Source organism: Agelaius phoeniceus, chromosome 7 (assembly GCF_051311805.1).
Source record: "Agelaius phoeniceus isolate bAgePho1 chromosome 7, bAgePho1.hap1, whole genome shotgun sequence".
In the NCBI taxonomy this organism is placed as follows: domain Eukaryota; kingdom Metazoa; phylum Chordata; class Aves; order Passeriformes; family Icteridae; genus Agelaius; species Agelaius phoeniceus.
In genome coordinates this window covers 30,130,032-30,151,766 of record NC_135271.1, presented here as the reverse complement: position 1 = coordinate 30,151,766, position 21,735 = coordinate 30,130,032, and the positions used below count along the sequence as shown (strand labels likewise).

Genomic DNA, 21,735 nt, shown 5'->3' with positions numbered 1-21,735 from the left:
ATTTAATGTGCTATTATTCATGTTACCAAAAATGGTTTAAAATGACTGATCTATTTTCTCCTGGCCTGTCTTCAAATAGTATTGTGATTGCTGAGGGCAAGGCAGCCAACTTCTTTGTAAAATTCTGGTGAACTGCTGTTACCCGAGGAGCAGAGGCGTCACCCAGAGTCTCGCTCCTGACGCTGATCCGTGGGGCCCTGGTGAGTGATCCCCCATGCCTCGGGGGGCTCTGGGCAGCCTGCGCGCTGCGGGCGGCTGTTCTGACACAGCACACAGACCCTCGGCTTTATTTCGTGGAGAAGCCACACTGCCCTTGAAAACTGGCAGGTTTAGGGAGTTTATTTCAGTTTATTTTATTTGGCATATAAATTACTTAAAACAAAAAAAAGGAGAGCTAGAAACGGCGGAGGCTTCCCCCAGCTGGCCCCGGCTAGGCACGAGCGGCCACGGGCGCGGCCCCCGCCCCCCTTCTGCAGCCGAGTCCCGCCACGTTCCGCCCGGGAGCTTTTCGCGCCACAGGGCCAGGCCCTTGCAGCTCCCCAAAGCCTACACGGCTAATATTAAAAAAAATGGGACCTCCGCAGCGGCCCCTTCGGGGACATCGCGGGAGACCTGACGAGCTCCTTAGCAGAGGCGGGCTGGCGGGCGCAGGGGAGTCCGCCGGGTGCCTGACCCCGCGGGGTGTGCGCTGCATCTGCCAGGACGCGGGCGGCAACGCGGGAAAGGCGCCGCCGGCCCCGCCCCCCGCGGTCCCTCCGCTTTGGCGCGAACCTTCAGTTCCAGCGCTCGCCGCCGCCGCCAGCATGGCCCCACCGCGCCCGCAGGTGAGCGCTGCCCGTCGGGCTCGCCGTAAGGCCGCGGGACAGGCCGCTGCTGCTGCGGGGAGAGGGGGAGGCTGTGGTGCTCGCCGCCGCTCCCGTGGCGCTCCGGGGTCTTGCGAACCTGGGCAAGCCGGACTGAGCTGCGCTGCAGAAGGCCGGTGGGGTCGGGTGGGGGGGGGGGGGGATGTCTTTAGTTTGGGCACCCCAAGGAGAGCGACGTCGGGGAAGCCCCACCACTCGGACCCGCAGCTCCGGGTCTCCTGCCCCGCCGCGGTGCTCGGGTCCCACGTGCGTGGCGCTGCCCTTGCCCGCCTTAGTGGAGTGGGGAACTCGGCTTGAGAGCCGCGCTCGGCGGGGGGCTGGCGGCCGGGAGCCATGCGCCCATCGCCCCCGCCTCGCCGAGGGCGCGGGCCGGTGGTGGGGCGGTGTTGTGGGGAGCGGCCCCGCGCGGCACGGACGGGACGGGCGGAAGGAGCACAGGGGTGGGCCCGGCCGCGTGTGTGCGGGGCGGCACCATTTTAGCGGGAGGCGGGAGCGGCGCTGGCAGGGACGGGTGTGTTTGCCGCCCCTGGCTAGCCCGGGGCACCCGGGCCGGGCTGCTCCGCGCCTGAGGCCCCCCCCGGAGCGGCCGGACCGCGCACTGGCCCCGGCTGCGCGCACCCTCAGCCGCGGCGGGCGGCACCAAAACCAAAACCCGCCTCTTTTGTGTCTGGGGTGGCCGGGCCGCACTTCGGCGCTCGGCGGAACTGTGGAGCGAAAAGCCGCAAGCCGAGCGGTGCTGAGGAGGGGACGGAGGGCTCCAGGTTTGCCCGGGCAGCTGCTGCTCAACCCCGTGTGGCGGGCGTTCGGCCCGGCCGCTGGGCCCGTGAAGCTCCCCCGCTCATAACCCGGCAGTACCTCAGTGTGGGTGCTGCTCCCCGGCCTCGCTGCCAGCCAGCCGCGGGGGATAAAATGGGTCACTACCACTAGAAACATCTCCTGGGAAAGGAAAACCTGAAGCCCACAAAATAAAGTCTTCTAAATCGGTGGCAAAATGAACAAACCAGCAAGCTGCTTTGTGTAGAACGGTTGTTTCAAATCTGTGGGTAGGATTCTTTGGCCCTTCCTTAAGAGCTGCAGAGTATTTTAGTGTTTGCCTCAAACTGCAAGTAATAAGTGAGTCAAAGTAGATTTCTAGGTACTTTTCGTGTACTTGCCCTTTTTCCATCACTGGCTATGATGACTGGGGAATGGCATGATTTATATGCTTATTTCCACTTGCCTGTGTGCATAAAAAGAGTATTCTTAAAAACTGTATGAAATTCATCTGCAACAATGATCAGAACTGTATCAGAGTAAAAACTATTATCATTCCTAACGTAGAGATTTATTTCAAAACTGATGCTTGTTTTCTGACTTGCATTCAAGGTTGCTAAACATCCTAAAAAGTTCAAACTTCCTAAGCTTCAGTACAAAGATATTCTAAAAAGCTACTGTGCTGCAGTAGGTCTCTTCTTAATGGTGTTGCTGTTGTCCTTTTGTAGCGTCGTTCTGGAAGGAGAAACTTCACAACCTTTCGAAATACGAAACTGATTCCCATGGAAACATCCTCATCCTCTGATGACAGTTGTGACAGTTTTGGTTCTGATAATTTTGCAAATACAGTAAGTACAGTACAAGAACAAATAAGATAATATGTGCTGGACTAGTAAAGATTGCAAAAATGTAGAGCTAATAATGTAAGATTACTTGCTCTGCTTATGTTTTTGTATAGTAGTTATAAACCTGTGCTATATACTATAATTTCTTTTCACTCTTTACATGTGCTTTTAGGTGGTAATTGTTGGAAATAGATTAGCTATCAATTCTGGCCTTTGGTATGTCACCTAACCTGATGTACCTGGTTATTTACAGCTGTGGTTCTAAAACCCCTTGTGAAATGCCTTAACTTTTTTTTCTTTATTAAAAAGCTATTTGCTTGTACAGCACGTATAAATGTTAAAAATTTTCTGTATAACTTAAAGGATATTTTCTTTTTTGTAGAAATGCAAATTTAGGTCCGATATTAAAGAAGAACTGGCAAAGATATTTCATGAAGCCTCTGATGATGAATCTTTCTGTGGATTTTCAGAAAATGAAGTTCAAGATGCATTGGTAAGACAGTTGATTTTTGTTTGCTATTATTTAAATTCTTACACATTCTTAATTGGAGAATAATGCCAGCTTCAGCTCGAAGTTCACTGTTTCAGAAGGAAGCATCATTTCATTTAGTAGACAGTCCAAGCCACCAAAGTTTAGTTTTCTTTTTGTCTCCATGAAAAGCACTCAAGAAATGGAGATTTAAAAACATGCCATATGTATTTTGAAATATACCTCTTAAACCTGTCCTTGCTGGATGTTGCTCTGTTGAAGCCTAACATTTCTGGTTTCCTCAATATGAAATGTTAGGCTAGCCCATGGACTCCAGCAAGCCTCAGAAAAATTCCTGTGTGTCTTGACATGCAGTGTCTTGACCTCCACTCTGGCAGCATAACAGGGAATGCTGAGCATCTGTCAGCAGTAGAGAAATAGTCATAGGTAGTGAAATCTGCCTTCCTGCTTTTTCCTGGCATCCGTTTTATTGCTTAAAAAGATCAATAGTTGGATTCAGAAGAGAAACTGAAGTAGTACCACATTTGGCAAAACCAGGTTCATCATAACTTCAGCAGATGCTGAGAAATGACTAGAAAAGAAAAATGGCTAATTGGAAGAAATTACATCTGAGTTAAAACACAATTGTAAAGAGGGTAAGTAGGAGACAAAGCTGGAGTAGATAAATACAAAAAAAGTCAGTAACTACACATAATGTACAACCAGAATCACATACCTGCTTAATTAAAACCCTGTGTAAATAAAAATGGCCATTTGATGTCCATTCTTACTGCTGATCAAAGACTGTCTTGTTGTGTCTAAAAAGAAAAATCAAAGCCCATTGCATTATGAACTTTTAACTAAATTATGTCCTCACTGAACCATTGGTTCTTGGGAAATTTGTAAGCAAGACATCAGAATTTGAAGATCAGAAAAGACTGGGATTTTATTCATAATTATTTCATTGGTTGGCTCTAGAAGGAAGTGTCCTTTTTTTGTCATTGATGTGGTGAGATGACTGTACTTGACAGCTTACAGAATTGGGTTTGACCTTGTGCAGACAACTGCATAGTGGCTTTTTTTACAGCCAAATGCTATATGTAGCAAAATGGAGCCCTTTAAAGGCAGTTCTCTTCCTCATACCATACACACAAACTGTTTTTGCTATTAGACCTACAAGTGAGAGCTAAGACTGCTGCAACTGCTGCAAATACTTTTCTCCCTTTTCTGGTGTGTTTGGCACAGCTATGTGGGTCTCTCTGAGAGGTTTTTATCCCTGTGTCCCCTCTCCTTTCCTCCCACTCCAAAATACACTAGGACTGGGTGTCTGGATTTCAGCAAGGTAGCCTCCTAAACTACTCCTAGACAAAATGTTGTCCACTGTATTTAACTGCAGAGCAACTCCCCTGGATTTACATGCTTCCATTTTGGTTTGTTAACAGAAATTGGAATCCGATTCAGATGAGAATGATGCAAGTGCTGAAAGTGAGATCGATCAGAGAGGGCAGAAATGCTCTGTTCCTCTCAAAGTAGCCATGAAGTTTCCACCTCGAAGATCAGAGAGGAGGAAGGGTGGCATGGAACCTGTTCCTGAAACACCAATGCCTGCTCTAGATTCAGACTCTGACACTGAAGAAAATGGTGCTATGTTTTTAGAAAAAAGAGCTTTAAACATAAAGGAAAACAAAGCAATGGCAAGTACTCTATGTCTTCCTGTGGACTGGCCCTTTCCCTCCCCCCCTTTCAACTCTTGGGGGACCTCTGTTTAAATTCACTGTAATGGGAATTATGTGAATGCATTGAGATGAATTTGCATTCCTAAAATATAAATCTGATACTTTATATTTACTGGCATATGAAAATCCATAAGGCTGCAAGCCTAACGACATAATAAGTTTTGAGCATTTCCAAATTACTTGCAGTCACTAAAACATAAATAAGACATAAATGCAAAGAGTTGAAGAATGACTGCATTTCCTATAAGTAATTGTACTTTTAGCCAATTGCCCTAGTAGTCTGTAATAGCACATAAATACCCTTTTAAAGCTCTGCTTCATTTTTCTCTCTCTTGTTAGCTTGCAAAACTAATGGCTGAGTTGCAAAATGTTTCTGGTATCTTTGGTGGGAGAAAATCGTTGCCAGCTGTCAGTCATGTGAGTATAAACTTACTGGATTTGCATTCAGATTTCTAAGAGTCAAATACATTACAAAGCAGGATTCTCAATGTAAAAACGTAATAAACTGTGCAGAATCAAAGTCCAGTTAGAATTTTACTGCTTCCTAAAATGGGTATCCTAATTGTGTAATTCTCTTTTGATTTGCCATGGTACAAAGCAGAACAGATTAATTTATAAAGGTTAAGTGTCTCCACGGGCCAGTAAAACCAAACGAGGTGCTGTGTAAATATGTGTTTATACAAAGGCTGGAGATAAGGGAGGGCAGCTCAGACCTGAATATTCTGTGAGTCTGGAGCCTTGAAAAACACCTGGCATTTAGCCCAACTTTTAAGAAGGTTGGGTTGTGAATCAGCAGTGTAATGAATTTTACTGTTGATGTATTTGTAATTTGGGTGAAGATTAGAACAACCCTGGAAATCACAGCTCCTCATAGACACGGGTTCTGCTGCTTTTGGCTCTTTCTCAGTGACTAGCAGAATCCCTAACATGAACTTGCTTAGGATCTTCTTACCTTTGGTTTTCTGACTGGGACAGGGATAGACATGTCTTTGGAAAAGATGAGAGGAAGGCATCTTTAGGGGAGGAATTAAGTGTAGGGTCAGGAGCTATCTGTGTTGTCACCTGTTTCATTAGGGGCTTTTAAACATTAGCAGGCACCAAAGCGACTTCCAAGGCGTTCACTGCCCAAATGTGCCTTGAGGAGGAACCCAGACCGGAGTTCTCGGCCTCACACAAGGTCCAGGTCCTTGATTGAAGGCCCTCCTACTGTTGCACCAGAAGAGGAAGAAGATGACCCGTATATCTTGGTGAGAAGAAGAAAGATGTCTGATGAATACCTGGAGGTATGATGAAGGTCTAGTTCTCCTAGGGTGAGGGTGGTTTTGTATGAAGGTTTCCCTTCAAGAAAATAGCAATTCATAGAGAGTTGATGAGGTTTATCAGTATGCCATGGCCTTAGAAGAATAGAAAAAAAAAAAAGGGCATTTTATATATGCTCTCCATTTCCCCTTCCTTGTCCTTGAAAAACCACTTCCTCCTGCACTCCAGCAGGAGTGAAGCAAGATCAGTAGCACCACTGCACCCTGAGGGGGACAGATCAAGTAAAGGTGCTAAAGCTGCATCCATATCGTGTGTCTGTATGAAATTTTGTTACATCTTGCTTAAATATATAGTGGGTGTTTGAGACTTCAGCATTGCTGTGAAGATCCTCGCTTTTGTAGAGTTTTTGCTGAAACTAATACTGCAAGTATTGTGTCTTTGCTGTTCAGCATGAAGCCCGTACTCCCAGGAGGGGTCACCGTGGTGCTATGGCTTTTCCACACGTTGTGCGCCCAGTTGAGGACATAACAGCAGAAGAGCTGGATAATATCTGTGGATCTGCAAGTGAAAAAGTATATAACAGGGCCTTGGTAAGTATATTCCAGCTTTGTGAAATGTGTACTTAGTGAAGTAATTTTTTTTTGTTATTCTGTGTTTGTGTTTTAGCATCACATAGGGTATGCTCCCTCTCACTGAGAGAAAGGATGTGATTTTTGGGAGAAATATGTCTGGGATCTTGAACTGTCCTTTCTTATTTTTGCCAGAATTTGTAGAATGGCCCTTACCAAGCCAATTAGCTTGGTTTCAGTCTGGAACAACTGTAATATCTAAGTGATTACCAGACACTGAAGATGCAGTGTCAAAACAGTCTTGGTTCAAACTTGCAAGGTGGCTTTCTGTTTCAGGATAAGCACTGATAGCTGCAAAAGAGATTTTTTTCAATGCTTTTTTTCCCCCTATCTAAAATGCCATCTGAAATGTCTCGTTTGTTTTTTTGTGTTCTAGGGATCCACCTGCCATCAGTGTCGCCAGAAAACCATAGACACCAAGACAAATTGTCGTAACCCTGAGTGCGTGGGAGTGCGGGGCCAGTTCTGCGGGCCCTGCCTCCGCAACAGATACGGGGAGGATGTCAGAGCAGCACTGCTGGACCCGGTAGGACTGTGCTCAGTGCTGGCTTTTGGTGCTTGACTTCCACAGACAGGGCTGTTGGTCACATGCAGCAGTGGTTTTAACAACTGCTTACAGTGCTGTAATACATCATGCACTCGTGGCTTGATTCACCCTGAATCACAGAACTGCGTTGTGTAGAACTTGTTGTATTTACTACTTCTGTAGTTTTAATTGCAGTAGTCAAGTATGAGAACAGAGCAGCAGCAAAAATATTCTTGTGTTTGAGTATCAAAATAGTGTTCTCTTTATCTCTGCATTAGTGCTTAATGCCTTAGGGGAAAGGAACTGTATTGTGGACAGAGTGCTGCTGCTGTGGGCTGTGATGTAGGAGTTAAAACAGAGTGGAATGCTTCCTGTAGTTATGTGCAAGGCAGGCAATGGAGAGCTTAATACCCTACAAACTGAGGAATTGGTACTCTTGGACTGGTTTAGATGACTTTATGCAGTGCTGATGTTCACTGCAGAACTCAGTGTGTAGCAGGGCTCTCTCCTAAGTGAGTGTGAGTTACATCTGGCATAGCATCTCAGCTAAAAGGGCTTCTTGTTGTCTCTCTTCTGCATAGACATGGAGGTGCCCCCCATGTCGTGGAATCTGCAACTGTAGCTTCTGCAGGCAGCGAGATGGCCGATGTGCCACCGGTGTCCTGGTCTATCTGGCCAAGTACCACGGCTTTGACAATGTCCATGCCTACTTAAAGAGGTGAGTGTGCCATTGTGTCAGTGATGTGATTGCATTAAGTGGGTTAAGCATCTCAAAAGTGGGAGGGAAAAGATGTCCACATCCTAGTTCGTCAGGTAAATCTCAAGATTACTCTGTGTTGCCTTCAGAATCTGAGATTTTGCCCTATGATTTTTCTGATAACACTGAATTTTACCTGAAACGAGTGATATATTCACTCTGACTTTTAGCTCTCAACCTCAGTGTGTATTGTCAGGGCTTCCACTAATTGGTTCAAAGAGTTTTCAGTGTTTTGCTGCAAGCTGACTCATGTTTTTACTTGCCTTTCAGTCTGAAACAAGAACTTGGAATGGAAGACTGAAGCTGTGACTGCCTTTAAATTACATATTCTTTCACCAACATAATAATATTGCCTGCAGTGAATTGTTTAATCAAATGAGATTACAAAGTGCCTTCTCTGCTTCCCTTTCCTTTTGGGTAAAAAAGGATAAAAACCTTTCATTTATTACAGCATAAATCATACTTGGGAAAGCTGTTTAGTGCAGGTCTTCACCCACAGGCCGTTGTTTTCAGACAACTTTGCAAATCAGATAGCATCAGTCCTTTTATTCACCGTAGTAACTTCTTTTTTTTCTTCCTGAAAGGAGATGGGGCTTTAAGCCATCAGTTTCACTCATGCAGCAATTTATGCTGCAGGTTTACTTATCCTCCAAAATTGGTTACAAAAAGATTGAGATGTTCTGAAAAACTTGGGGTGGTTTTCTCCACAGAACAAAGCACCCAACTTCTGCAATACAGGCACTTCATGATCAAATGGAATTGTAGAATCCTCTGAAACAACAGCATGTTCTTAAGTTCAAAAAGGAAGCTCTGTAAGTCGCAGCTGAGCAGTCTCCAAGCACTAATATTTGGTTTTATAGAGTACTAAAAGTTCACACTGGCCATTTCAAGGGAGATTCTATGAATTAAAAAATGCAGTAGATGCTGTTTGACGTGGCACTTTGTGTGCTCAGATGAGAGAAGGCCCCTGCTGAAAGCTTCCACAGCACTAGCATTGCCTACTGGTGACAGTGATGGGAATGTACTGGTATACATTGTGTAGTGACCACTGTCTAAAACAGAATGTTCTGTGTGGTAAATTACTGTTTTGGTGGACTCTCTTTTCCCTGTTCCTGCTGCAGTTGCAGAACTGCTTTGCAGAGTCAGCAGTGGTCCTGGGGAAGAGGGATACCTCCAGACCAGGGCTTGGTCAGGTAGAGGGTTGGCAGTTCGTGTGGCTGTTGGCCATCTTTGAGTGGATGAAAGGTGGTAACTTGTTTAGTTTGGTTATCAGGAAAACAGGCAATGAATGTTTCTGTATCTGACTCTTTGTGATTGTGGAAGGTTCTTTCACATGACATTTGTGAAATGTAAGTACAGCAGAAACGGAGCTGAAGAATTCTGATACGCTGAGCACATAGGGGTCTCCTGTACTCTGTTGTAAAAAAGAAGGTGCCATGCAAGTTGTATCCAGAGAACCATAAAGTGTGTAAATGTGCTTAGTTTTGTTATGGAAACTACTGTGTAAGCTTTGTATAAGGTTTAGAATGCAGTGCTATAAATAATGTACAGTTGAACAGTAGAAGAATCACCATGGGTTTATACTTCTGTGCCTGTGCAGTATTTGCACTGTGTGTATACAAAATGATCCATAGTTCATACCTTTCTGGGAATTGCATTAGTATGTGTGGCAGGGGAGGAGAGAGGAATTTAGAAACAACAGATATTTATGTCTCAGACTTGCAGTTCTGTTTCATAAATCATCTCTCCTATTGAAAATCTCTTGTCCTCTCTTTGTCTGTTTTTATAGTGTGAATAGCTGTGCAATCTGAGGTGTGGAGAGTGCTCTTCCCTCTAGGTACATTTTGTGAAGAAGGAACTCATTTTAGAAATACTTGTTCTGACAGATAAAAGTGGTTGGGTTTTTTTTTTTCCTCCTAATTGCTTGGCTTGCCTTCTGATTGCTAGAGTGTGAAAGTACTGTGCTAAAAGCAGACCCTTGTGTTATATTACAGAGACTGCTGTATTTAGATTTCCTCAGATCTACACTGTTCTGTACAAAATTCTTTATTTTGAAAATAAAAAATTTCAATTTTAGAATATTTTTGTCTCTGAACTGGTTTTAAAAAGCCTGTTAGAGCTGTACTTCTCTTTTACCACTTTCAGGTGAACTTACACTGCAAAGTAAAGGACTTGGTTGTTCCCATGATACCTGGGGGATCAGTGGGACTCTGCCATCTTATCTCTGGCTCTGTGTTCCTGAATCAGGCTTGCTCTGATATTCATGCTGCTTGGAGTGAATTGTTCAGTGCCTGGTGACTAAATGGTGATGGTCAGAATACAGTGATTAGTTCAGGCTTAACAGAGACTCTAGGTTGATGTGCTGTGTGCTTTACTCTTCTGCTTTTTCTCTACTTGTTTTTAAACCAGATGCCTAGATCCTGAGTTGACAAGGATGAACATCAAATTTTGGACATGAGTTGGAGTAATGTGTGTGCCATTTAAATTTATTTATTTATTTATTCTTTTACAAACAAGCTCTTAAATAGCCTCTCAGGAGCTCTTTCCTGGAGCAGAAAATTACCTGAGGGGCCTTGATTGCATTCTGATAGTGAAGACACTTGTGCTGCTCTTGTGCCCTGGGTCTAGAGACAGGAGTTGCATGAGGCTGTGGCAGAAGGTTACACAAAAAGCTGTAACCTTCTGTAGTGAGAAGAAATGGGAAAGAAGTGATCCAGCAGAGTGACTGAGCTGTCCCAGATACTCTTTACTGGTAAAATCCTCACCTTGTTACTCTCACCTAAAAGCTACCTTTAGATGTGCCTGTCATCACACTGCTCGTGATGTGAGAATAAATTCATATTTATGAATTGTGGAGGATGTTAGTTTGTCTAATGTGATGATTTTGAGGTTTCTCAATACCCCACTTTCCCCAGGCCCCTCTACCACAGTTACTTAAAAGTGCTGTTGATGTGGACCTGAAATATAGTTTTAACGAGCTCACAATTTATAAGTGCAATGAATGAGCAGCAATTCAGGAAACTGGAGAGGAAAAGGTCCTGTCAGCTTTAAAAACCAAAGATGCATGGAAATAGAGTATCACTATGTAAGGAAGAACAAAAAAATAAAGCTCATGTGTGAGGTAGAATGACTACTGATTTATAATTGAAAAAGGCTGCATGAGTTGACTTTCCCTCACTACTCAGCTTTAGAGCCAGGTGATCTTGTGCATAGGTCTGAAAAAACTTTTTTAACCTGATATATAATAATTTAGAATGACTTTATATTACATACTGATTAAATTGGTAATAAATTCCTAATTACCAGAAGATTTTCTTAGGCTGGTATATACTAATATATATGTTGTTTGCTTTTTCCCCATTCCATTTGCTTTTTAATTAGGCCAAACATTAAAGCATTAGGTCTCTTCAAGTCTTGAGAAAAAAAATTTTGTCTTCCTTAACAATTAAACTTTTTTTCATTATATGTAAGTTAAAAAACCAGCTTGGCAGTGTTGCTTCACAGGCTGAAGCATACAGTAAACATTGCAGAGCAGCACGCTTGGCTACCTAACCAGTTATATTAGTGTAGGGATTGGAATATTAACTTTGGAAAGTAGCCCTCCTCCTTCCTAGCCTCATGTGCTGATAGACCTTTATTTTGACTGCCAGCAACCTAAAAATACATTTTGAAGAGAAAAGCACAGAGATGATGGCAACATACCAAAGCATCATCATCATTTGCTTAGGAAGGCAAATGAAATGAAAAAGAGCAAAATGGTGGCGTCTGGTTAAAGAATGACTTGAAGTGTTTCAGGGTGAGGGAACTCAGCTGACTTTGAAACCATCTGTAATACACTGTTATCTGAAACTTTTGCCAAGAGTCACCCACTGACCTCTGCTGGCATCATCCAGTTTATTCTCTTCAGCCTTTTGGGAGTGCAGCTTTTGCATGGCTAATGGCGTGAGCTAGTGGGGAGATTTGGAAACACTGCCTACTGTTCTTTGAAGTTCTTTACCTCTAAAGCAAGTGAGTAAAAAGATAAAACTGTCAAATAGAGGCTGGCCAGTCTATGGGATCCTGAACACCAGCACCCAGATAATGCTGAGCTTCATTGTAGATAACATGCGAGTGTCTGGGCTGCAAATGCCAAAGAGAGAGGACAGCACTACACCTGCATGACTGTGTCTCAGTGTTCTTCAAAAGAATAAGCCTGGGTCTCCTAAAGACCCCACAAGCCCTTTGGAACTGGAAAATGGTAGGGGAATTGTATGTTTGAACTCAAAAGTGTAATGATGAGTGCTAGAGGTAGACGTCTGGAAATAGAAGATGAGAGGGGAACTGGGCATCCTATTGTGACTGATACAAGAAGTTGTGGATATTGAATCTGTATGAAAATATGTCTAGAGCATAGAGATGCAGTCATACTAAAACAGCTCTTGTTGCTGTTTGGTACAAGCTTTCTTCCAGCTAGAATTGATCTAGCTCTTGTTGTAAGGATGGCAGAAATTTCTGTTATGTGAAAAAAACAAACCAGAAGTCATGGTATGGTCAGGATGGGGTAAGAAGGCATTGCATCTGTCTCTGTTAGTAGTACTTCAGTAGTTTTTGTACTGATCACTTGGGCTAGAAAAAAAGTCAGTTGAAGTGTAGCTCCAGCTGTGTTGAAATCTACTGGTACAGTCTTTCCCTTGGAATATATCCACAGGCAAAACTTATATCTATTCCTGAAAGCAGATATAAAATGTTACTGAAATTATAGATTTGTGTTTGGACTCAAACTAGCATTATATCCTTTCCTGTCTCTTAATGTAACTGCAGGCACAGAGAATGAAATTATGTGCTAGGTTGTGTCAAGGGGTGTAGATAACAGAAGCCTATGGCAACCATCCTCACTCTCTTTTGATCACATACACAATAACAAAGCAACCCTACCAACACTCCTTTTGGCTTTCCCTTACCTGCTTTTAGCTTGAATATCCATGTAAAAATGGTATGTTTGTGAATTGCTATTTAAGCTTCACAACTGACTGACACTAGGAGTGAGGGTGAGATGTCTCCCAAGAACAAAAATTATTATTGTTCGTTTTCAGGGAATTAGCAGTTATGTCTCCTCTCTGGATATCCAATCAAACTCCTGTTTGAAAGTAATGAAAGACTGGTAAGACTATAATGAATATTTAAACATTTTAGACTTGGGAGAAATTTAGATGGTTTCTACTTTATTATATAGCTGAAGTAAAATAAGTCCAATCAGTGTCCACCATTTTGTTTAACACCTTGGAAGTTCACCATTTTTAGATGTGCCCTAAAGTTCCAGATATAGAGGCTTAGCAGCGTTCCTACTCAAATGTGAATGAACACAGGCACTCTTATCTTACATGATCCTCTTCTTATATAGCTTATTAGCAGAATTTAGCAGTAGGAAAGACTCTATTTCTTAGTGCTTTTGTGCTGTGTATTTTTTTTTTGTTGTTGGGTGTGTTGGGGGGTTGGTTTTGGTTTTGGGTATTTCTTTTTGAGGCTAGTTGTAATGTGAATACAAGTGATAACAGTGAATCATCAGGAAAAAAAAACCCTTTGGAAATAAGCCAGAGTCAAATTCTTTTCTCGTGCTCTGTTCAATCTGCTTCCTCTTTAAAAGAAAACTTTCACATTAGCAGAAAAATAAATGCTTAGCCAGAGTTCTTTTTGTGTCCCTTTCAGCAGGGAGAAGGGAATGAGTGTGCTGAGCTCAATGCCCATGCTGGCTTCCTCCTGCCGTGGAGAGTTAACACTCTAAAGCTTTTCTTCCCCCTTTATTTCTCTTTCCATTTAATTCTTATGAAAAAGTTGTGATGTTACAATTTTAGTATTGGAAACCAAGCGCAGAGTTTTGTTGTGAGGAACTGAAATGCTTTGATGTAATCCTAGATTTTTTCCGAGAGAAGTAACTTATAGTTTTTAAATAGTTGGTGTGGCTAAAAAACAGCATTGGTATTACAAAGCTCTGAAAAGCACCTCCAGTAAATAAAAATATACCTGTGTGTAGGATATCTACGTGCCCATTACAGAATACAGATACAGGGTTCTGTCAGGTGTGATCTCAACCAAGTCACTTTTCCTGTAGTTGTAAGACCAAACCCCCATTCTAACATAGCTAAAGGCTGCTTTGGGAAATAATTACCACTTGAATGTTCTTAATGTGAGTACAATTAATTTTCATCAAGACATGCAGACTTACCCACAGCAAGGAATTTTGCCTTTTTTTTTTTTTCTGGGTACCTACAGCACAGGTGTGTGTAGCACAGGCTGAAGGCACACACCCTTTCTCCTTAAAAACAGATTATTTCTTTGACATACTCAGTAGTAAGTATAATATGCACTATTTCTTTGGCATACTCACTAGTTAGTATATTTTACATTGTAGCTGATGCATGGGAGTTGAGAGTATTGTAATCTCTTAAGTACCATTGGTTTTATCCCCATCTGTTTTTCTAGTTTCTAAAATCCCATGTCTAGCTTTTGATTTCTATTTTTCTTTCCAGTTCTGAAGAAAAGTTATGAATGAGATGAACAGTTTGGCTGATGTCAGGCTCAACTAAGTTGCTAATTAAGCCTGACTGCTGAAATATAGCTTCTGTTTTCCCCTGTACAGATACCACATTCTACTTGTTACATACTGGGATCCACAAGGAAATGTTGTTCCTGCCATAACTTGGAGTTCCCTGGTATCTGTGCAACAGCTGGCCTTGCTGGAGCTCCCTTGCACCTCCCAGTGAGTCACAGCTTGCTGTATAATGTGCAAGAAGACGTGGATTTTGTGAATGGCAAACCTGTTTACAAACCTAAACATGTTGACCTTTTCCCTCAGAAACCAGTTGCTGCAGCCAGAAGAGGTACTGGAGGTGTCAGACTACTGCTGCTAGTGCTTTTACCTGTAGTTGTACTGAGCTCTGCAACGCTATATTAGTGTGCTTTTGGGACATGGAGCACCAAAAATAAAAAGTGGGGAGAGAATCTGTCTTGTAGTTGCTCTTCATTGCAAAGATCATTCAGCAGCTGCTGTCAGCTCCCACTGGTGAGATGAGGGAGGTTATGCTTTGTTTGACAGCCTTTCTGGAAGCACAGGTATTTTTCAGCTGTTGTTGGCGAGAATGAGGTTCCTTCACATCTGTCACAAGAGAAACCTGGGTATGAGGAACCTTATGGGAGCAAATGCTAAGGGTCCTGAAGTAGAAATGTTGTTAAGTGAAGCAGCAGCTAAGGTGGATCTAAGTCCTGAGGTCCTGTGTAGAGTTAATTGCCTGTGGTTTACTTGGAGGTGATGTGTGTGTGCTGCTGAGAGCCAGAGAGGCTGTTCTGGTGGCACAGCTACAGCTCAGCTTGGAGGCAGTGTCTGTGTGCTGCTGAGAGCCAGAGAGGCTGTTCTGGTGGCACAGCTACAGCTCAGCTTGGTAACTGCACTGTGCTCAGCCCAGGGAAATCTGGGGGAGAGCGCGAGTCTGGGAGACTGAGCTAACAATCTCAACACTTCCCAGGTTTCCTTAAACTAAACAATCAAGAGAGAAAATGCAATTCAAAAATGTCCATTAAATAGGAAAAAATCCTTTCAGGTACATGAATTGTCCCTAATGACCCTAGGTTTACCCACACCCCTTTTACTTTCACCCTAAATGAAAGTCTGGTTTGAACAGAAAATCTGATAGCATAGACCAGCAGTGCTATTTATTGATGTAGATAAATTTACTTTGAAATTATTTAAGTAGTGCTTTAGCTAGAGAATTAGATCTATCTAATAGGATACAGTATAGCTGGAGGTGCAGAAAACATTCTTACATGACAAAAATGCAAAGATTTTCCTCCTGGTCCTGAGCTCCTCTGATGCCTTTTGTTACAGTTCACTGCTTTGTTACAGTTTCATGTGCTACAGTCTGCAATTGCTGAAAAAAGGAGTAAATGATGCTGGAAAGTAAATATAATTTACAGCCTTGGTTTGAACTATCGGTTCATGTTCAGCATATTGTATATTTCTTTATTTTTCTTGAACCTGTTAGAAGAATGTTCCATCTGAGCTGTTGTTCGAAAAGCAAATGAAACATAAGGCATCAATGTTTGTTCATGTGTTAGTTCTCTGAGATAAAATGCTTTGTTGTATCCTGCTAATAAATCCTAAATTTTTTTTTTGTTATCACAGACCTACACATCAGAGACTCCAGACTAGAGCAGGCTGCTTTCTTGAGGGATACGAGAGACATTCACATTGGAGCACTCCTTCTTAACCTCCAGACAAACCCTTTATCTTCACTAACATGCATTCTTTTACTTTTTGCAGCAGATACCCCAAATTCTGTTTTGCCATCTGCTCTGCAGCAATTGAGGCTTCAGAGGATTGGCTATTTATTACTTAATAGCCATGGATAGAAATACAGTAAATTCTTTACAAAATAAAAATCAATACTCACTGACATACTGCATATTGAGGAAAATAATTGTTTATGGCACACAGCTTAAGCTGTTCTGGTAATCACGTTGAAAAATACAATATTTATTCATTAGATCAAATTTAATGAGGCCTCCTGGCAGTAATTATAAAAATTACTGTAGCAGTAAATTACTAATGAGTTGTGATGTGCTTCCTACCTGTGAGGAAGGACTGGGGGTTGAAAGAATTGATATCCAGACAACACTAGGGAGGGTGAGATCTTGAGGCTAGGAGTCAAGCTCACAGCAGCGCAGAAGTTGTTCACTGCACCGGAATGGTTAAAGTAAAAAAAAAAAAAAAAAAAAAAAAAAAAAAAAAAAGAGGAAAAAATAGCTGAGAGACTAATAATCATGAGTTTCACTTTAAATTGTAGCCCTACATTTGTTTCCAAACTGACACCTATAGGCAAGGGAACAATGTTATCAATGGGAGGAACAGACTTCTGTACATCCTCTTGCTACAGACGCAGTTGAAGTGACCTAATTTACTGTAGTAGATTTTAGGCTGGGAGCAGCTTCTTGCTTTCCAGTTCTTATAAAGTTCCATGCAAAACACAGCAAAGAGGACAATGTTTTCTTAGTGCCCTTAAATCTTCAGAAGAGTAACCTAAGATGTGGAGCTAAGACAAAGGTTTAAATCCCCCACCAGCTTGCTTTCAGGCAGGGGAGTTTGACCCGGATTTCTTTCTTCTGAGACAAAGCTTTAAGGAATGCAGAGGCTTTTGGTAGCAAATGGTACACAGTATGAATAACACCAGGGCAGAAAGGTGTAAAAATGGTGCCTCTTCTATCAAAGTCCAGGTTGCTGCTGAGCACGGGGTGTTGCTGCAGTAGCAGAGGCTGGCTAGAGAAAGGGGTTCTGCTGCATGCCAAAATGAATGCAAAAATGAACTGGCATATAATTATATTTCTATCTGTAGCTTTTAAAGGTGCCGTAGATGTGACAGGTGGTCTTTGGTATAGTAAAACCCAATTAAATTGGCAAGCTTTTAGCAATTTCTTTTGCAAAAATATTTTTTAAAAGATTTTTTAAAATCTTTTGCTGCAAAAGATTGATTCTGGATTGAAACATCTAGCCAAAATCAAATGGAAAAAGGCTGTGTGTTTTTCTCTCTCATGGCAGAGAACTGCTCTTAAATACACTGTTGAGGCTTTAAAAGGTGTGGGGAAAGCTAGCATGACATATTTACTCCTATGTTGGTGTGTTTTATTAAAAGGAGCCACCAGGCATGGATACTTCCACACACTCTTACACATAGTGAAGTCAAAAGGGGAGAGAAGTGTGTCAACTCACCCTGTAGTCATCTTCCAAAACCCTTGAAAGAAGCAGAAATGCAGGTCCCTTGGACACAGAGATGCAGAGTTGCTGGCTTTTGTGGAGCTAGGGGTTTCCTAAGCTGAAAGAGCCCCTAACAGTCAAGCATTACAGTCCTGAGCCCAAGACCCTTTGTGGCTTAAGCCTCACACCTAAAAGGTTATATACACTGAAAATGCATACAAAGCCTTGGGCAAGCTAGGAAATGAACAGCAACCTGTCAGCATACAGCAGCATTATTTTTGCAGTTTCCATACTTTCAAGACAAGGGTACATCTTTTTCCCCCCTCTAAAAAGGAGTGATTTGCAGTGGTTTGGCTAATTCCCATTACCTGGCTTCTTGTTATTGTAATAAGGCAAGAAGAGCTTTTGCCATGATGCAATTACAAAAAGACGTCTCTCAGCCACTCAGAAATTAACCTTATTTAACTTCATTGCCACTAAATCCACAGACCTTCTCTGTCTGTGCTGTTATGTCACACTGCAGAGAAAACCCATCTGGTTTTGGCTGTGAAGATGATATCTCTGCTGCTCAAGTCCTTAGTTCTTTTCCTAGCATTGCCACACATTTCCTCAGTGGCTTTAGGAAATTCTGTCTTCCCCTGTTTCTCTTTTTAAAGCACAGAAATCCTCTCCAGGCTTTCCCTTGCAGTCTGATCCTGTCTGGAAAAGAAAATAAAGTGTGGTTTTTTTATTATTAGCTAAACTGAATTTGGCAATGGACAGATGTTCACTTTGCATACAGCTGTGCTGGCTGAAGATATATTTTTCTGTCTTTCTGGAAGCTAAATTAACACTGATAGAAAATTCTGTGGACTTCAGATAGAAAACACTTTAGAAATAGGAATTATTGTGGGTTGGATTTTCAGAATTGCAGTCAGCCACAGCTGAAATCAGTGGAAGCTGTGGGCTGAAAAAACCTGGAGCCCTGAACTACAATAGTTTACATGAATGTAGAAATAGTTAATGGCTGGCACAGGATTTTGGATAAATCTCCAGTAAAAGCTCTCAGGTAAATACAAAAGGTAGATGTGGTGGAATGCTCCTATTTGGGTTTTTTTTTCCTGTGTTGTTTTTTGATGTTTGCTTCATTTTTTTTAAACTGCAGAATGCAGGTCTGAGGACTTACTGCCCAGAAGGCTATGAGCTTTCACCATAGGCTGTCTGACTATTGTCTAATGATGCAAAATAGGTTTTCAGTTTGTATTGTGAGTTCTTAGGGCAAAATGAGAGCAATTTACCTAATGTTTCTTCTTCTACACCTATGAAATTAATTTACTGTATGTGGAGGAAGGGGGGGACACTGGAACTAAATCAAAAAACTAAATAATAATGATGAAGCTTTTAAAAGAGAATGTCTCACAATCTGACATAAGTAGTAAGATTGTTGCTGTGCACTATTACTATAATTAAATTACATTATGCTATTGCATTAAACTAATCCGTCAGTAATACTGTACTTAGCAGCAAGATTTTGTCACATAAACATTATGTGCCTTTAAACTTCTTCATTTTGTCTTGCAAAATGCAGGGAAAATACAGAAATTGGAGGAGCAGAATATAACATGAAAAGCTATAGTGCTGGAAAAAGGCCAGCTGGTTCAACATGCCAGTCCTTTTAAAGCAGGTAAGTAGAGTGTTAGAATACATTTACCAAAAGGGTGGAACATGAGATGCATGCATGAGGTGCCTGCTATTACTTTGAAAATGTTAGGTACTGATCTAAAAATTATCTTTCCAGCCTTTTCCCAAACAACAGAACACATAAGGCTAAATCAGAAGCTGCTGAGGGTAAACTGTTAAGAAAAACATGCAAATAATAACTGAAATGAGTCTGCAATCTTTTATCTGAACAGAGGCAGAAAAAGAAGGGGGCTACGGATCACTTAGACTATGATCAGTGAAACGGCAGCTGATCAGAGAGGTGCAGTCTTTAGAACAATGTTAGCTTTTGCAGACCTAGGAAGCAAAATAATATTTTTCAAACTGAAGACTTCATTCCCATCGTAACAGATCAAACCATCTTTCAGAGCAGCAGATCCTGTCCTCTCTCTGCCTGGTAAGCTGTTGTACATTTATTCTGGTGCTAGTTCTTTTCCAAATGAGTTACTGGTGCTTTCATCCACATCCTGTTGACAGCTATCCCTTTCTCACCTTTGCAAAATACAGACTGTGTTAATTGTTCCTTTTTGTTATCATGCACAATTACTTGGATTTTAGAAAAAATTATCAAGAAAAATGACAAGCAGATTTCTGTCCCTTTGCTTACCTCTCCCATAGATAGCATACAGATACACACTATAAACTTACTGTATGCCAAACTGCTGTAACTAGGACTGGAGCATTTGCTGTCCTTCCTGTATTTGCCTCTGCCTTAAAGCGTTCACTGAACCATCCCAGCCTGCACTCCCTGTGATCTGATTGTGCCAGCAATATGCCGGGATGGACATGCTGTTCATTAAGGATTCAGATGGATATAGGGGTTCTCTTCCAGCTCCTGGGGGCAGGAACAGGATGAAAACATTGTGAGACTTTATTAAGTCTTATAAGACTGCCACCCCTTGCCTCTGGCAGCTTCAGGGGTGGGAATTAGCCTTTACAGGGAGGTTATCATCTGTAATACATATTTATGCTGTGTCCATCCTGTATAAGAATGCTCTCAGTAAAACTTAGGCTAGGCTGTAATAATACTTTGCACTTCTTTGTTGCCTTTCATCTGAGCATTTCATTGTGCCTTTAAAAGCTTTCATTAGCTAAAATTCACAACCCTGTTGTGCAGTAACTGTGGATTAACACCTCCACCACATGCAAAATACAGTTCAGAGAAGCAAGGACTGGAGTAAGTGGTTTAAAAAGCTGGAAAGAATGGGGGGTGTGGGGGGAAATGGAATTGATTATTTCCATATCTGTGTGCTAGCTCTGTGTTTTCTGTCTAAATATCTTAGACTTGGATTGATGTTCTGGCTTCGTTCTGCTGCATTTTTAAATGCTGATGTGTAGCAAATTTAGCATTGTTTCAAGATTCTGAAGATACTCATTTGCAGGTTCATTTATTATCTGCTGGAAATCTATCCTTTGATAACTGGATGCAGATGTAGCCACGAGAGTGATATAATTGCCTGTGGAGCTAGGTATGCATTTTAAGTATTGCTAAGCTACAGGGTCTAGTTTCCCTGGGATATGTATGACTCTTGTGAATGCCAGTTACACACATTCCAGAGAAGAGAATATGCCCCTAAAGCTACAATGTTCTTCGTGCATAGCCTCCAATCCTCTACAAAGCTTACATTTCACAGGATTCAACATTATTGGTTCTTTTGGGATCAATGAGAAACTCACCACCCATCTCCAGTATCTCTGAATTACAGAGCAGAACCAGATCAAACACAGTAGAGTTCCCTCATTTATCCTGCCTCTGTAATACATCAGAGTGTGTGCTGCATTCATTTTGTGTAGGCGGGCTGGTGTCTAATGTACTCTGTGAACATATTTATAAAGGATTAACCTGTGCCTGGTGTTCCTAAAAACTGATTTATTTAAAATACATATTTTATTCTACTTGTCTCAACCATACAAATCATTCCTGTTTAGCTTTGATGTTAGTCATTTTTGCTGCAGTGTAATGCACTGCACATTATCAGTAGTCCTGCTATGTATGACAGGCTTTTTTCCCCCAGCCAATACTTCTCAGTGCATTGTATCATCTGCGTCTGAAAATTTTAACCTGCAGTGAAAGTGTTCACTAATAGAATGTACTGCTTAGCAAATGCTGGAACACTGAGGCTTTGAATAGGGTGCTGTTGCTTTCAAAGTGTTTGGAAGCAAACTGGGTGTAGAAGCCAGGAATCACAGGTGCTGGAAAAGACCTGGATGCACTTTGTACCTGGAATGTTCTCACTCTGACCTGGCACCTTCATGCTAAGAAGGATCCAGTAAAGTGAAGATCCTGGACTGCAAACAGTTACAGCCCTACCTCCCACCAGCCCCAAGTTGAGTATTTATATTTAAAATTATTTACTTTGACACAGGCAATATTTAGAAATTTGTTTTGTATAGGAAAAGGAAATACTAATAAATAGCTTGGCAACAGGGAATTCTTACCTTCACCTGCAATACGTGAAGATACTCCAAAATGTGAAG

At 42.0% G+C, this 21,735-nt stretch overlaps 1 protein-coding gene and 1 long non-coding RNA gene across 27 annotated transcripts in view; both read left to right on the top strand.

Annotated features, from left to right (window-relative positions):
- The first annotated feature begins 469 nt into the window (after positions 1–469).
- CDCA7 (cell division cycle associated 7) lies at positions 470–9,917 on the top strand. 3 transcript variants are annotated; one of them, XM_077181393.1, is made up of 10 exons: positions 470–824; positions 2,345–2,464; positions 2,844–2,954; positions 4,373–4,624; positions 5,006–5,083; positions 5,758–5,913; positions 6,376–6,516; positions 6,932–7,081; positions 7,663–7,799; positions 8,109–9,917. In XM_077181393.1, the coding sequence occupies exons 1-10, from the start codon at positions 570–572 to the stop codon at positions 8,137–8,139; spliced, it is 1,431 nt and encodes a 476-aa protein (XP_077037508.1). In that variant the 5' UTR covers positions 470–569; the 3' UTR covers positions 8,140–9,917. The 3 variants fall into 3 exon arrangements, with proteins under 3 accessions (XP_077037508.1, XP_054492492.2, XP_077037507.1); XM_054636517.2 differs by having other exon boundaries at positions 482–824; positions 5,758–5,949; XM_077181392.1 differs by having other exon boundaries at positions 483–824; positions 5,761–5,949.
- Positions 9,918–18,420: 8,503 nt separating this feature from the next.
- The window catches only part of LOC129122645 (uncharacterized), a 99,272-nt gene continuing 95,957 nt past the window's right edge, over positions 18,421–21,735 (top strand). For 22 of the 24 annotated variants that reach the window (XR_013183031.1, XR_013183062.1, XR_013183063.1 and 19 more), the window contains exons 1-2: positions 18,421–18,607; positions 19,127–19,222. This is a non-coding gene — a long non-coding RNA (uncharacterized LOC129122645). Of the gene's footprint in view, positions 18,608–19,126; positions 19,223–19,266; positions 19,655–21,735 lie in introns of those variants that run through there. The other 2 variants (XR_013183047.1, XR_013183037.1) reach the window with 1 other exon arrangement.

What these genes read in the sequence shown, in the direction of transcription:
- CDCA7 (XM_054636517.2), top strand. Translation starts at nt 570, where the DNA reads ATGGGACCTCCGCAGCGGCCCCTTCGGGGACATCGCGGGAGACCTGAC. An exon ending in CGTTGCCAGCTGTCAGTCAT is followed by an intron (nt 5,084 to 5,757) that starts GTGAGTATAAAC and finishes TTTAAACATTAG; the next exon opens with CAGGCACCAAAGCGACTTCC. An exon ending in GAGCAGCACTGCTGGACCCG is followed by an intron (nt 7,082 to 7,662) that starts GTAGGACTGTGC and finishes TCTTCTGCATAG; the next exon opens with ACATGGAGGTGCCCCCCATG.